The following is a 14,123-nucleotide window of genomic DNA, read 5'->3' as shown; positions in this document are numbered from 1 at the left end:
TGGAAACTGCAGGGGTCTACTGTACAGGCAGCAGAGGGGAGTCCGAGCCAGCTCCCCTCCTTGCTTTGGCTGGGAGGACCGCTGGCCAAGCCTGGCCTAAGGCAAAAAGAGAAGGAGGGGGCAGTCCGCACACATGTGCCCTGTGGACATGCGGGGCTGCTGCAGAAGCTTAGCCCTTGGGGCAGGTAGTGTGTAGACTTGGATCTTGATGTAGCTTCTGAGAACAGGGAGACTCGAGATGTCCCAAAAAGCTAAAAACTCTTCATTTTTTTAAAGCTCTTAACCTGGACAGTAATGAGAGGCAGACACAAGAAATTTGACTCCTGTGTCTTACAATTAATTAACCATAATTCTCAGTGGTGAATAATTACCTATTACTGCTGGATGTGGTTGCTCATGCCTGTAGTCTTAGCATTTGGGAGACTGAGGCAGGAGGATTACTAAGTGTAAGGGCAGCATGGGCTATAGCTTGAGACATTGTTCAGTAAATAAAAAATAAATCCCAACATCTGTTATGCTCCCCGTTCTGGGGTGGCATCCTCAAGCCTGGGCTTCCTTTGTTTCTACCCTGTCCTGCTGGGCTCGGGTCAGGGTGTTGAGCGGCTGCCATGAGGGGAGCGCCCTCCAGGTCAGGCAAACTAGTGCCCCTTGTTCTCCTCCACTTCAGTCTCCTGGTGCTTAACCCTGGTCCTTCCTGCGCTGATCTTGTATTTTACTTTTCTTCTGGGTTCACATTGGGTCTACCCAGAGAGTCCAGATCCTCCCCATCATGAACCCCATGACATTAACTGTGGTGACTTAGTCCCAGACCAGCTAACCCTGTAGTTCTGGGGTGATGTGTGATCACTTTGGGGCCATGCACAGGGGACACCCTGCATCTCTAGATCTCTGCAAAGCTTCATCGCCCATGTGGTCATGCAGGTGTCCTGTCTGCTGTTTTAGCTTGACTTCTTTAAGTCTCTTGGTTTCTGCTTTCTTCACCTCCTGTTTCTTCCCTCTCACTTTACCTGCTGAGGACACACAGCATTGATCCAGGTTGGTCTGGATTGAGTCATGGCCATTCTGGAAATGGCTTTGTCGGGCTTGGTCCATTGTGGCCTGGGGGTGTCAGATCACCTGTGCTGGTCTAGAATCGTCTGGATATGTCTAGAGTGGCTTAGATGCTCTAGACCTGGCCATGGTGCTCTTGGTCTGTTGCTCTTCTGATTTCTGTGTTCTGGCTGTGGATCTCACATCAGGGGCAGCCCCCATTAAGAAAGAGCACGAGGCATCCTCTGCTCACACCCAACCTCCTGTGTTGTTGGCAGCCCTGCCTTGAGGAGGACACCACGAGCAGATGGGGTTCTCTTCTTTTTTTAAAGGTTTTTTTTTTTCTTTTCTTTTTTTTTTTTTTTTTTGGTTTTTCGAGACAGGGTTTCTCTGTATTGTTTTGGAGGCTGCCCAGGAACTAGCTCTGTAGACCAGGCTGGCCTCCAACTCACAGAGATCCGCTGCCTCTGCCTCTGCCTCCCGAGTGCTGGGATTAAAGGAGTGCACCACCAACGCCCGGCCAAAATTAAATTTTATATGGAAGGTGACATGCATGGGCACGGCATGAGTGTGGCGGTCAGAGGACAGATTGCTAGGGTTACCTGTCTCCTTCCCACTATATGGGTCCCAGGATTAAACTCAGGTCTTGAGGCTTGGCAGCAGGTGCCTTTACCCATGCAGCCATCTTGCCAGCCCTGAAGCACACAGTTTCTGCACTGACTTCATAGCCAGTGTAGGAGCTGTGCCTGCCTGGAGACCAGGATCCTGCCATGTGTGTAAGGTCCCCTCAGGAGTGGACGTTTCATCACACAGCTCTTCCGCACTGCCTGTTTCTTTGGATGTAGCTCTGTTCTGCTGTTGAGTCCCATGCTGCTTTCCCTTCTCTGTGCAGTGGGTTGAACCTCATTTTCCGTGTATATGGGATCTTGGGAAATAACATCTACTCCTTCTTCATCCAGGCCGTACTTCGAAGGCCTGTCACACTCCAGCTCACAGACAGAGATAGGGAGTATCCACAGTGCCCGGAGCCACAGGGAGCCTTCAAGCCCGGTGAGTAGGGCTGTGCTGGGCAGTGGTGAGACCCTTAGGCCAGGCTGGGCATCCATCCCATCCTTCCTGCTCCCGTGAGTCTGCACGCCTAGTCAGCATTTACCTAGCTGGGCTGTGATGTGTCCTGGGCTCCGGGTTCTGTCCAGTAGAAGGTGACTCTTCTGCTGTCGTCCGGAGCTCATAGTCTGTGAAATTGACAGCTGGTGTCCCTGGGCTTCCTCATTCTGCATCACAGCCCAATTCCTGTCTCATCACTGCAGGCTGATGTCCCTGAGAAGATGAGGTCCCTGGGAGGACAGCAGCCAAGCGACAGCATCTCTGACACGGTAGTCCTTGTAAGCAGGTGTGGGGAGCACTCACCATGTGCTGCAGGTGTACAGTGCACTCCACGTGCAGAGCTTTGTGTTCATTACTCTGAAAATGTGTGCTCAGGGCACCCTTGGCTCACCCTCCTTGGACATTGGCCGGGTAGCTCAGGTGGGATGGCTGTGTCTTTAGCCTTGCTATCAGACCCTGGCCTTCATGGAGTCTGAGATAACCTGCAGGGTGGGTGGGGTTTCCAGCAGGTTTGGTGCTGATCTCCTAGTAATAGTTGAACCAGAAACTACTTGTAGGAGGGCGGTACCTGAAAGGTTCAGGCATTACGCTGGCCTGCCCTGTTACCTGGCAGGATGCGCTCAGGCAACACTCTGGCCAGCCCAGAGTTCCGTGAGAACCAGGCAGGTACAAAGGACCCCTTTAAAGGACTGACCCCTGCCCGTTTACTCTCTCTTACTCCTCTTCCTCTCTTCCTCTCTCTTACTCTTTTGCTCTTGCTCTTACTCTCTCTCTCTCTCTCTTATCTCTCTCTCTGCTCCCCTTTTCCCTCCCCGTCCACCAATAAACTCCACGTGGGATCCTTGAGTCGAGGTCTGTGTCTCCTTACTGGATAAACCTAAACGTTTTAACAACAGTACCTCTCCTCTTGCCTCTATGTGGGTGTGCCTCATGCAAGACCTTAGGTCAGAGGAAGCCCGGAGCCTTACCCTAAACCAGGGCACATGGACAGGAGAGGTCTGGTAAATGTTTTTGGCCAGGTTGGTGCATATGGCTCCTTTTCGGTCTATCAGAGTTCGCCAGCCCCCCGGGAGCCATCAGGGCAACCTGAGGACAGCCCAGAGGCTGAGACCTCTACCCTGGATGTGTTCACTGAGAAGCTGCCACCCAGCGGAAGAATCACCAAGACTGAGTCGCTTGTCATCCCCTCCACCAGGTGTGGGTCTGTGCCGAGGGAACGTGTACCCTTGGGGAAGGGTTGTGGGAAGCCAGCTATTCGGGCCAACTTCAGACACTGCAGGTGGGTGCCCACCCGTCTGTCAGTAACAGCTGCCTCTGGCCATCTGCTGGCCTGCAACCGTAAGCTCAGTGTGCCCAAGAGGAGCCACCCACTTCCACCTTGCTGTTCTTGGAAGTGAGGCTGCTGAGGGCTCAGGGTGCTGGGGAGATCGCAGTGTCACATCTCAGGGTCTGCTGGGTGGGGGTGATCGCAGCTGTTAAGGGATAATTCAGTGTGCAACCTGTGGCAAACATTTGGCCTGCCACCCCAGCCGCTCTCCTCTGCCTTTCCTGGTCTCTAGCAGGTCAGAGGCAAAGCCAGCCGGCCGCAGGGGCCGGAGCACATCCCTGAAGGAGCGGCAGCCGGCTCGACCGCAGAACGAGCGAGCCAACAGCCTAGACAATGAGCGCTGCCCAGACACGAGGAGCCAGCTGCAGGTTAGGGTGGGAGCTGAGGGAGGATGAGCCAAGGCGCAGGCAGAGCACAGAGACCTGGGGCCCTGAGGACTGGGCAGACCTCAAGGGTTTGCTATGAAGCCCCTTGCAGGCAGGAAGGCAGCCATAGGTCCTCTTGTAGAAGCCTATTGACCTTAGGGCTAGTTTTAGCTGTCCTATTGCTCTCTCTGAATCAGAGCCACCCCAAGTGCAGCCACCCCAGACCAAGGGACCTCCATGTGAGGCGCTTCCTTACTTGCTCCCAGCCTTGGGGTGGGGTATTGAGGCCCAGGGCGGGAAGTTGAAAGGCCCGGGTGCTGGGCCTCCTTGTGAGGACACCACACTGTCTCTAGATCCCCAGGAAAACTGTGTATGACCAACTGAACCACATCCTTGTTTCTGATGACCAACTCCCCGAGAACATCATTCTCGTCAACACCTCTGACTGGCAGGGACAGGTAAGGGATACGGCCGGCGTGTGCCCCGTCTCCTGGGGACCAGAGACTTCGTGTGGCCTTGAAGAACACCAGTCCATGCTGGGGGAGTGGGGGCGGGGCTGATGAGCAGCTTTCCCCGGATACCTGTGGGCCCTGTGGGACCTGTGACGAGGGTTGGATAGGGACTGCCAGGTGCTATGCCAAGGTCAGCGTCAGCTTGTCCCTCTCTAGTTCCTCTCAGACGTCCTGCAGAAGCACACACTTCCTGTGGTGTGCACGTGTTCCGCTGCTGATGTGCAGGCCGCCTTCAGCACCATTGTCTCTCGGATACAGCGATAGTGAGTCTGCCATCCTTCCTTACCCGGGGCGCTACCCTTGGCATTTCTGCCTGAGTTCTCCATGGAGCCTTGTATCCCAGCCCTGCCTGCCCCTTGGAGACGGGATATTTGATCCTGAGAGTCATGGATGGTTCTGGATGTGCTGCCCGTAGACTCCTCGGGGCTTCATTCTGATTGCCAGTGGGCATCCTGAAGCTCATTTAGGGGTGGCAAGGGGGAGAAGCATTCTCTGGTGGGCTGCTTCCTTTTACAGTGATGATCCCAGCAGAGGCCCTGAGCACAGTCTTCTGGCCCAGGCATAGCCAGGCAGACATTCAGCTTCCCGCCCCCCAAACCCAGAACTCCTTTTGGTAGGGCATCCTGGGTCTAGTAGCTTCTGCGCCGTAGGGGGCATAGGCTTCCTAGAGCTCAGCAGGGTGATCCTGGGTCAGAGACAGTAACGCACCTGTCACTCTCTACCCCACCCTCTTCGGATCACAGCTGCAACTGCAATTCTCAGCCGCCAACCCCTGTGAAGATCGCGGTGGCGGGAGCACAGCATTACCTCAGCGCCATCCTGCGGCTCTTCGTGGAGCAGCTGTCTCACAAGACGCCTGACTGGCTCGGCTACATGCGCTTCCTCATCATCCCGCTGGGTGAGGGGCCTTGGGCTACTGGCCACCTGTGACTAACCCTGAGACCTCAGAGAGAGGCACACAGCCTGGTGAGGGTAGAGGTACCAATACGACTTGCTTCTGTTGTTTGAAGGTTCAGTTGTTTTCACTGTGTTGAAAAGTCACGTGTGCCAGATACAGTGTTATGCCTGTCACCCTAGCACTTGGAAGCTAAGGGTCAGAGGTTCCAGATCAGCCTGGAACCAGGCTGTACAGTAAGACCTAGTCTTACCGTCACTTTCTTTTCTTCTCTTTGACAAATGTCCTAATCATGTAGAATGTGTTGCAGGACAAACTAGTGGTCTGCCACAGACAACTCCACATGAGCTTTGGTTTCTGTCAGGGAAAATACAGAGCAGTCCTTATAGGTAGTGATGGCCCCGTGGACTTGAATCCCAGTAGCCATTTGGAGTTCTGTAGCGCGCGTGCTCAGCTTTATGTGAGGAACAGTAGTGGAGTTACGGCAGTGCCTCTCGCCCCCCCCCCCCGGGGCCCTTGTCTTTCCCCCTTCGTCCTTCTTCCTGCCGTCACCCTGGCTTCGTTCATCTCATTTGCCTCCCTGGTAGAGCAGCAACGCGTGAGGACTCTGTCCTAGCTCCCCCAGCAGACTGACACACAGCCGAGGGGCTCGGGACAGCTGGGTTGTCTGGGGTTGAGCAACTCCACATGGTGATGGATTTTCTGGGGCTCCCAGGCTCCCACCCTGTGGCCAGGTACCTGGGCTCTGTGGACTACCGCTACAACAACTTCTTCCAGGATCTGGCCTGGAGAGACCTGTTCAACAAGCTGGAAGCCCAGAGCAATGGTGAGGCCTGGGCATTGTGTTGGTGTGGGGGGCTATCCCATGCATCTGCGTTCCCTTGCATTGGAGAAAAGGCCCCTCCTACTGGAGACGCCCATCACAAGAGACCCTGCTTCTCAGGCTCAGCTGTAGGGAGGTAGGGGGTGTTTCGGGACTTCCCTCACCCAGCCTGAGTTTTAGCCATGCTGTGGGGTGTGACATTGGGAAGGGACAGAGGGCTCCAGAATAGGCCTTCATGATTTGAGAAGAAACACTGGCACCCACCCCCCAGGACCACTGTGGGTGGGCACTTGAGCCAGAGGCAGCCAGCAGAAAGCAGAGATAGAGAAGAGCCAGAATAGAGAGCCTGGGGCACAGCCCAGACCCTAGCAGACCCCACCGAGTCACCATGCTGACCCTCTGCCGCCTCTGCCTTGTGCAGTGCAGGACACACCAGACATCGTGTCACGCATCACCCAGTACATCTCAGGGGCCAACTGTGCTCACCAGCTCCCCATCGCAGAGGCTATGCTGACCTACAAGCAGAAGAGGTAACATGGTGGGCCAGGGTGGGGTACCCAGCCCCTCTGCTCATGGAGTCTGTGGGATAGATTCAAGGGAAAACCTGAATGCCTGCTTGGCAGGAGCCTGCAGTGAACCAATGTCGAACCAGAATACCAGGTTGGGGTTTTAGAACCTCTCGTCTTTGTCCATGTTAACCTTCTACGTGATGTAGTAACAGGCACTTGTTCCTGTAGTCCTCACATGTGGTCCTGTGTCTTCCACGTGGCTCCTTCCTCCAGGTTCCCTGACCCTGGCTTTGGCCTCTGGGTGAACAGTCAGATCATGTGCTCAGAGTTGGGCAGTGCTCAGGGGTTATGTGTGAAAGATTGGACAGAATGGATCCTTCCTCCCAAGAAGCTGAGGACCCTGGGCATGGCCTCCTCCACACTGGATCTTAGGGAACTGAGCATCTCTTTCTTGGCTCAGACCCCTGGGCAATCTACCTGTCCTAGTTAGGGTTTCTAATGTTGTGAAGAGACACTATAACCATGGCAACTCTTATAAAAGAAAACATTTAATTGGGTGGCTTACAGTTCAGAGGTTCAGTCCATTATCGTCATGGTGGGACATGGCAGTGTACAGGCAGATGTGGTGCTGGTGAGGGAGCTCCGGGCCATACATCTTGATCCAGAGGCAATAGGCTGTGGTCCGAGCCTAAGGTAACCTCCTCTTTGGTGTCCAAAGTGGGCCCAGCACCCTGCTCAATGACAGCAAAGTTCTGAGTCTCTTTAAAATGCATTCAGCAGCGTCCCCAGACTGAAAGATGGTTGAGTGCTGATCCAGTGTAGTAGGTCAGCAGGAGTCCAGCCTTGCTTCCTGAGGCCTCCTGGTGGCAGGGGCAGATCCTCTAGGAACACTCACCCCCCGCCCAGTTGCTGCCCCAAATCAAGGTGGATGAAGAGCCATGCAGACCACTAGGAGTCACTCTGCTCCTGCCTCAGTGTGTGGAGAACTTGCTGCTGTTTCTGGGGGTCCTAACGTTTGTGTTTTCTCTCTTGGTGGCTTTCCAAAAAGGAAAAAGCATTTTCACTTTGACTTTACCCTGAGGTACAGCTCTCTGGCCTATCCCCTGTCTGTCTTTAGGCTGCTCTTTAGGGCTTGTTTAGTAGGACCATTGCCAAGTACCTCTCCTCTGATGTCCCAGGCAGGATACCTGTTCCTCGGGGAGCAGGAATGAACCCCTTTTGTGGGAGAGCTGCAGATGGGTCCGTTAGCCCATGGAACCACTCCAAGGAGTTTGTGCTCCTAAAGCCCCTTGTTGAACTAAGCTTGTGTTGCCCCTGGTGCTGGCGTCTGGACCCCCCATGCTGGCCTTGCTCCTCTCACTTAACGGTAGCAGTAATCTGGCCACACACGCAGCCTCAGAAGGCTGGGCACCACCAGGGCAGGTCCTGAGTTTAAGAGTGTGGTGGTTAAGAGGCCAGGGAGCTGGCACAGTATGGCAGGTCCCTTAGCCACTTTCTGCACTGTAAAATCTCCTCCCAGGACCAGTAGAGGCAGAGAGGGTTTGTAATGTCTTTTCTAGTTTCTTAGAGAGGCAGCCAGGCCTCCCTAAGTAGAGGTAAAGTGCTTTTCTTCCTGGGAAGGCTTCACCCTCTGAAAGCTTGACTACCCTCAGGTACCCTGAGAGCTTCCCTTTTCCTTCCTGAGGGGGTCCTGCCCACTGTTTGCCACACTTGCCTCAGTGTCTGTTCTCCTGGGAAGAGTGTCCAGGACACAGTCAGGGTCCTCATCACTGGTAGTGCTACCCACTGTCCAAGCCAGCAGGACAGAGGAGGTCTGTAAATACCAGTTTTCCTGCCGGGCGTTGGTGGCACACGCCTTTAATCCCAACACTAGGGAGTCAGAGTCAGGCGGATCTCTGTGAGTTCGAGGCCAGCCTGGTCTACAGGTTGAGTTCCAGGATAGCCTCCACAGCCACAGAGAAGCCCTGTCTCGGGGGAAAAAGAAAAAACACAACAACAACGTATCAGTTTGCCCTGCTAAACAAGCCCTGTGTTAGAGAAAGACCAGCCTTCAGACCTTTCCTGCCTTGAGGCTTGGCCTGTGCCACCGCTGCAATGGGAGGAGCCTGCAGCATGCTCTTCTGTGCTGTCCTTACATCTAGCAAAGCCAGGCTGGAGAGCTCTCCCCTCCATGCCTCCCTCTGCCTGTGATACAGTAGTGACACCCGCACGAGGTGGGCGCGGGTGCCTGCAAGGAACCAGTGAAGGCCCGTGCAGCCGGCCTTCTCTGTAGAGCTCTGGCAGGGTGTGCCTGCTCCTGCCTGCCTCTTACCCGAAGCTGGGAATGCAGCTTGTCCTCGGGTGGCAGCGGAGCCCTCAGGTCACGCCGGGACAGCACTGCTGCAGCCTTCTGCTCTGGTGTGTGTGGGAGGAACCGTCCTCAGGCTCAGGCTCCGTGTCTTTGGCATCATGGCAGGTGTTGGGAACAGATCAAGGGCGTGGTTCTTAGACTTCTGCAAGCACCTGTGCTGCAGGCCCCGGCTGCCTCTGCATCCAGGCTCTGGTTAGCCCGCTAGTGTCACTGCTGTTGCACCCGTGCTGGTGCTGTTTGCATGGCCCAGGATGCAATGTGGCCCTGGTGTCATAGCTGCTTTCCCTACGCTAGTTCTGTCTGCATGACCCTGGGTACAGCTTGGCTTTTGAGTTCTGGTAGCTTTTCCATGTTGCAATGTCTCCTATGTCTTGTCACACATGGCCTTGTCAGCCCCCACTCTGTTCCCGAGTGTCTTAGAGTGGACCACAGACAAGAGGCTGCTCTGCCATGGTCCTGGAGGGCTCTACAGAGTGTGGGTAGCCCAGTGAGTTAGAGCCCTCCACAGCGGGAAGCACTATGTTTGCCTGCCTTTTAGAACCTTCTGGGCCTGACGTGTTGTGTGAGCTGGACAGGCAAGGGCAGATCGAGGCCAGGAGTCAAGTTATTAGGGATAGACAAAGAGGAGGTTTCTCTTGCCAGAGCTGCCAGGCCTTTGGGTGTGGGGAGGACAGAGAAAGGACCCCCCCATATGCTACTGGTCTATCGTGTGCGTGCACTGTGAGTGGGAACAATGGAAACAAGCCCCTGCCCACCAGGGAGATGGGCTGCCAACCCTGCCCACCAGGGAGGTGGGCTGCCAACCCTGCCCACCAGGGAGATGGGCTGCCCCTGCCCACCAGGGAGATGGGCTGCCAACCCTGCCCACCAGGGAGATGGGCTGCCAACCCTGGAAGCTCATGCCCAGGACGCACACCTCCCAAGTTCTGTTTCCCAGGGAGATTGCGCTGAAAACCATGGCAGGCTACCCCTGCTGCAGTGCAGCACCTGAGGGATCCAGGGAGCCTGGGTCCAGGGAGAAGCCCTTCCTCTCAGCCCTTGGCCTGATGTGCTCGTCCATCTCTGCAACAGGCGCACTGGCACCCAGCACCAGTGTGAGGAAACAAGATGGAGAAATGACTCCGCTGGCACGCTCCTCGACCAGGGTGTTATGGGGAAGGGCAGTCAGGAAGGCACGGAAGAAACAGGGCTGGCCCACCACCATAACTAGCCCTGCTGCCAGTCCTTCCAAGAGATGCAGAGGGACACACTCTGACTGCTGATGAAACCGTGTGCCCCAGGCTGAGGCTATGTATATGGGAGACTGGTTTTCAGGGGGCCACATGGCTAGCCCTCATGGGCAGTGCAGGGGAGGAGCACAACAAATGATTTTTCTTCTCAGCTCCTGACCTCAGACCCTTGGCATCTTCTTGGTAGATAGGCCATGACTACCTTCTGGGACAAGCTCCTGTTCTCCTGTTCTGCAAACACTATACTACAGAGTCAGGTTCACATAGTACCTCATCCAGTCACTACACTTGGTCAGCTATTCAGACTTGTCCCAAGAACCCTGCTCGTGCCTCGGGCCACACTTAGATGTTACCGTTAGGACCTAGCATCTCCACTCCGGCACTTTAGCCAACACTGTGACTTCTATAGAAGCCAAACTTCACTCCATGGTTTTGGTAAGGGCAACCCCAGTCACTGGAGAAAGCCCGGTTCTGGATTCTGTAAGGCATGCCCACAGAGCAGGGAATTGACTCAATAGGCCTGGAAACAGGCAGATGGACAGGGCAGAGCAGGATACAAGCCATTTCCCTCAAGAGTCACAAGCACACCAGCTTCCTCCCCGGACTCAGAGACCCTTTGCTTAGCATTATGTTGACATATGGAAAAATATTCAAGTATCAGCCAGGTCATCTGGAAGCTTTCTGTAGTGACAGAGTGTTTATGGGCAGGCGATGTAGCTGAGGGCCATGGTGGGAAGGGGCTCGGGATGAGTAGGCGGGGCTCTGGGCTAAAGGACAGCTGAGATTGGGGTACTCCAGAAGGGGAGTCTAATAGTCTTTTTTCACTCCCAGCCCTGATGAAGAATCCTCTCAGAGGTTCATTCCCTTTGTTGGGGTGAGTATCACCAACTTTTCTCACTGGGAACATGCCTGCCAAGATCCCTGTCAGTGTAGAGTGCTTTAATGTTAGCTTACACGTACAAGACCCTTCCTCACCGTGTGAGCCAACTGAGGACTGCTTAGTCCCTCTCGTAAATCCCCCCGGGCTTCCTTCCTGCATTTTTTTGGTCTGGGAGCTTTTGGTTACTGTAACGAATACATGGGAGTATAAGACCCTATTCTGGGGGATATGTGTCAGGCTGTCAGCTCGGCACTCAGGCAAGGAGGCTCAGCCGTCTACAAGGTAAGGATGAGGCTCCTGGCAGGTCAGCTTTCTGGCTGTGAGACCTCCAGAGCAGCATGACACTTGCTGTCCAGGCAGCGACACTATCTCTATAGCATCCTATCCCGAGCCCTTTCTGTAGTGACAGAAGTGCCCCATGGGTACCTGGCATGGCTGAGACTGGATTTGGTATCGTAATTCACTCTGAAGTGACACAGCTTCATGTGGCTAATGGCACCATACTGGATGGTTCAAGCCTGAAGCACTCTCCCCCTGGACCCACACAGTCTCGTGAAGCAGCCCCTGCTGCTGCATCCATGTCTCTCCTGCCAGCATCCGAGTCTGATGGTATCTAGGACTGACCAGTCACATGCACATGGGATTTGCCACTGCCCAGAGCTGAGCCACGCCCCATAGATGGTGCCACTGCCCGGAACTGGGCCATGCCCCGTAGATGGGAGGATGCTGGGACCTGTTTCCTGTTCTGTGGGCACAGAAGCTGGGTGGCAGCAGGGACATAAGAGACAAGTTCCAAGGTTGCGGAAGCAGAGCGGTAGGGATACTCAACCTCCTCGCCTGCCTCTAGCCAGCATCTGTTGCTCCCCAGGTCGTGAAGGTTGGAATTGTGGAGCCGTCTTCAGCTACATCAGGTAACGTCCTCCCTCTCTGAGGACTGTTGTGTGGCCCCTGGATAGGTGGTCCCTCTGTCTCAAGGACCAGCAGATTTCTGCTGATTCTCTACACTCCCAAACCCTCAGATCAAGGCAAACTAGTCAAGAAAGATAACATCCTGCCCCCACATAAGCTACTCTGCCTGCCCTACCTCCCCAGCCCTAGTCCAGGCTCCATCCCGCTGTGGGGCAGACTAGGCAGCTGTGTGACCACTGCCTGTGATTCCTCCCCAAAGGAGACTCTGATGACGCAGCCCCCTCAGGCTCCAGCGTGCTGTCTTCTACCCCACCATCTGTGTCTACATCTCCTGCGGCCAAGGAGGCCTCACCGACCCCACCCTCCTCCCCTTCAGTGAGTGGAGGCCTGTCCTCCCCCAGGTAAGCAGTGTGACTCACTTTATTTGCTCTAAGGTGACATCTCCCCTACGTGTTACCCATCTTATCAGAGCAATAACGGGCAGATGCTGGTAAAGGAGCGGTGGGGACCCGTGAGGGACACTCAGGTCCAGTTGCCGTGGAGCAGTGTGGGAGGCAGATGGTGACCTCAGTGCTCCTTGGGACAGGAGTTACCATAGATGGACGTGAGGCTCACTGAGCCTGCAAGCTCTGCACCAAGTGGGCATTAAAAGAGGGACTGAGGGGGGGTGCAAGACACTGCTGTTTAGGCCCCACACAAGTGAGCTGAGTCCTGCCAAGCCACCTGAGTCTCGAGCAGGACTCGGACAACCAACGTGAACTGGGGAGTTTGAGTCCATGGTGAACATGGCCTTAAGGTCCTGCCGGGGCCCCTCTAGCGCTGGCGCTCACTAGCCCCCATCTCTGCTGGAGCATTCATCTGGACCTAGGAGAGGAGGTGTGCCGGTCCCACGCAGTTTTGCCAGGGTCACGGGCACTCACAGTACCTAGAAGACAAGTGGGCATTTGGCTGTGCAGAGCTTCTCATAGCTCACTGGCACTGGCCAGCAAGTTAGTAGATAAGGTGCTAGCCACAGCTCCTTGCCTACAATGGCGCAGTGACGTCATGGGTGTGCGCACTTCCCTCTGCCTTTTACAGCCAGGGCATTGGCGCAGAGCTCATGGGGCTGCAGGTGGACTACTGGACGGCGGCACAGCCTGCAGACAGGAAGAGAGATGCCGAGAAGAAGGACCTGCCCACCACCAAAAACACGCTCAAGTGCACTTTCCGGTCCCTCCAGGTCAGCAGGCTGCCCAGCAGTGGAGAGGCTGCAGCCACACCCACCATGTCCATGACCGTGGTCACCAAGGAGAAGAACAAGAAGGGTGAGGTGGGAATGTGCCAAGCAGGGCTGCACGACGGGAGAGAGGTCTCTGGTGCTTACCGGTGATGGGGTACCATCCCCTCGCCCCCCAGCAAGTTCCTAGTAAATTCATGATCGTGAGCCCACGCAGCCTCAAGGGATTGGCAGTCAGACATGCTTTGACAGCTGTGGCCTTGAGCTGTGGGGACACTGAGGTCCTGGGCAGCTTCTGGCTTCAGGTGGTATGTCAGGCAGGGTATGTGGTCACAGCAAGAAGGTGACTCCCAGGTGAGCAGGGGCCAGCCAAGTCCCCATGGCTACTGTTCTCCCGTCCTGCTTGCTGCTGGGGCTCTGGCCAGCTTGGCTCTGAGGGAGCAGCAGATCAACAGCAGGGCTCTTCTCTTCCCAGTGATGTTTTTGCCCAAGAAAACCAAGGATAAGGATGTGGAGTCTAAAAGCCAGTGCATCGAAGGCATCAGCCGACTGATCTGCACAGCTAAGCACCAACAGAACATGCTTCGGGGTGAGCATGGGCGGGGGCTGCTCCAGAGGGCGCTGGGGGATTAGTCGGTGTCCCTGGTCCTTTTTGAGTCTGTCTGTAAATGAGACTGCAGAGCAAACAGATGGCTGGCTTTCCAAGCCCAGCATGGGAACCAGTTGTTTTGCTATAAAAGGCATTCTTACACATGGTGGTAAGGTACTTGAATGCATCTAACAGCCTTTCAGGCTCAAATAATTTCTCATCCTTCTCGGTGTTTTTACTGATGGAGATATGGTAGGGGCTGCTGGAGATCAAACCTAGGGTCTCATGCATGCTAGGCAAATGCTCCACCATTGAGCTTTATCCCAGTCCTTCCTTTCTGCATTTTGAAGATTGGCTTAGCCAGGCGTTGGTGGCGCACGCCT

General features: G+C 55.1%; 1 protein-coding gene across 10 annotated transcripts in view; it reads left to right on the top strand.

Moving 5' to 3' along the window:
• The window catches only part of Pacs2 (phosphofurin acidic cluster sorting protein 2), a 60,725-nt gene that overhangs the window by 43,523 nt on the left and 3,079 nt on the right, over positions 1-14,123 (top strand). For 2 of the 10 annotated variants that reach the window (XM_040742338.1, XM_040742335.1), the window contains exons 10-24: positions 1,989-2,079; positions 2,340-2,414; positions 3,156-3,331; positions 3,696-3,831; positions 4,182-4,286; positions 4,497-4,603; positions 5,084-5,238; positions 5,951-6,061; positions 6,480-6,588; positions 7,616-7,648; positions 10,978-11,020; positions 11,895-11,937; positions 12,195-12,336; positions 13,013-13,239; positions 13,627-13,740. In XM_040742338.1, the coding sequence (XP_040598272.1) occupies positions 1,989-2,079; positions 2,340-2,414; positions 3,156-3,331; positions 3,696-3,831; positions 4,182-4,286; positions 4,497-4,603; positions 5,084-5,238; positions 5,951-6,061; positions 6,480-6,588; positions 7,616-7,648; positions 10,978-11,020; positions 11,895-11,937; positions 12,195-12,336; positions 13,013-13,239; positions 13,627-13,740 (1,667 nt within the window). The remainder of the gene's footprint in view (positions 1-1,988; positions 2,080-2,339; positions 2,415-3,155; positions 3,332-3,695; positions 3,832-4,181; positions 4,287-4,496; positions 4,604-5,083; positions 5,239-5,950; positions 6,062-6,479; positions 6,589-7,615; positions 7,649-10,977; positions 11,021-11,894; positions 11,938-12,194; positions 12,337-13,012; positions 13,240-13,626; positions 13,741-14,123) is intronic. The other 8 variants (XM_040742345.1, XM_040742344.1, XM_040742336.1 and 5 more) reach the window with 7 other exon arrangements.

This window comes from Mesocricetus auratus, unplaced genomic scaffold (assembly GCF_017639785.1).
Source record: "Mesocricetus auratus isolate SY011 unplaced genomic scaffold, BCM_Maur_2.0 Super-Scaffold_15014, whole genome shotgun sequence".
NCBI lineage: Eukaryota > Metazoa > Chordata > Mammalia > Rodentia > Cricetidae > Mesocricetus > Mesocricetus auratus.
The sequence above is the reverse complement of the archived record's forward strand: the minus strand, read 5'-3'. Positions and strand labels throughout refer to the sequence as shown.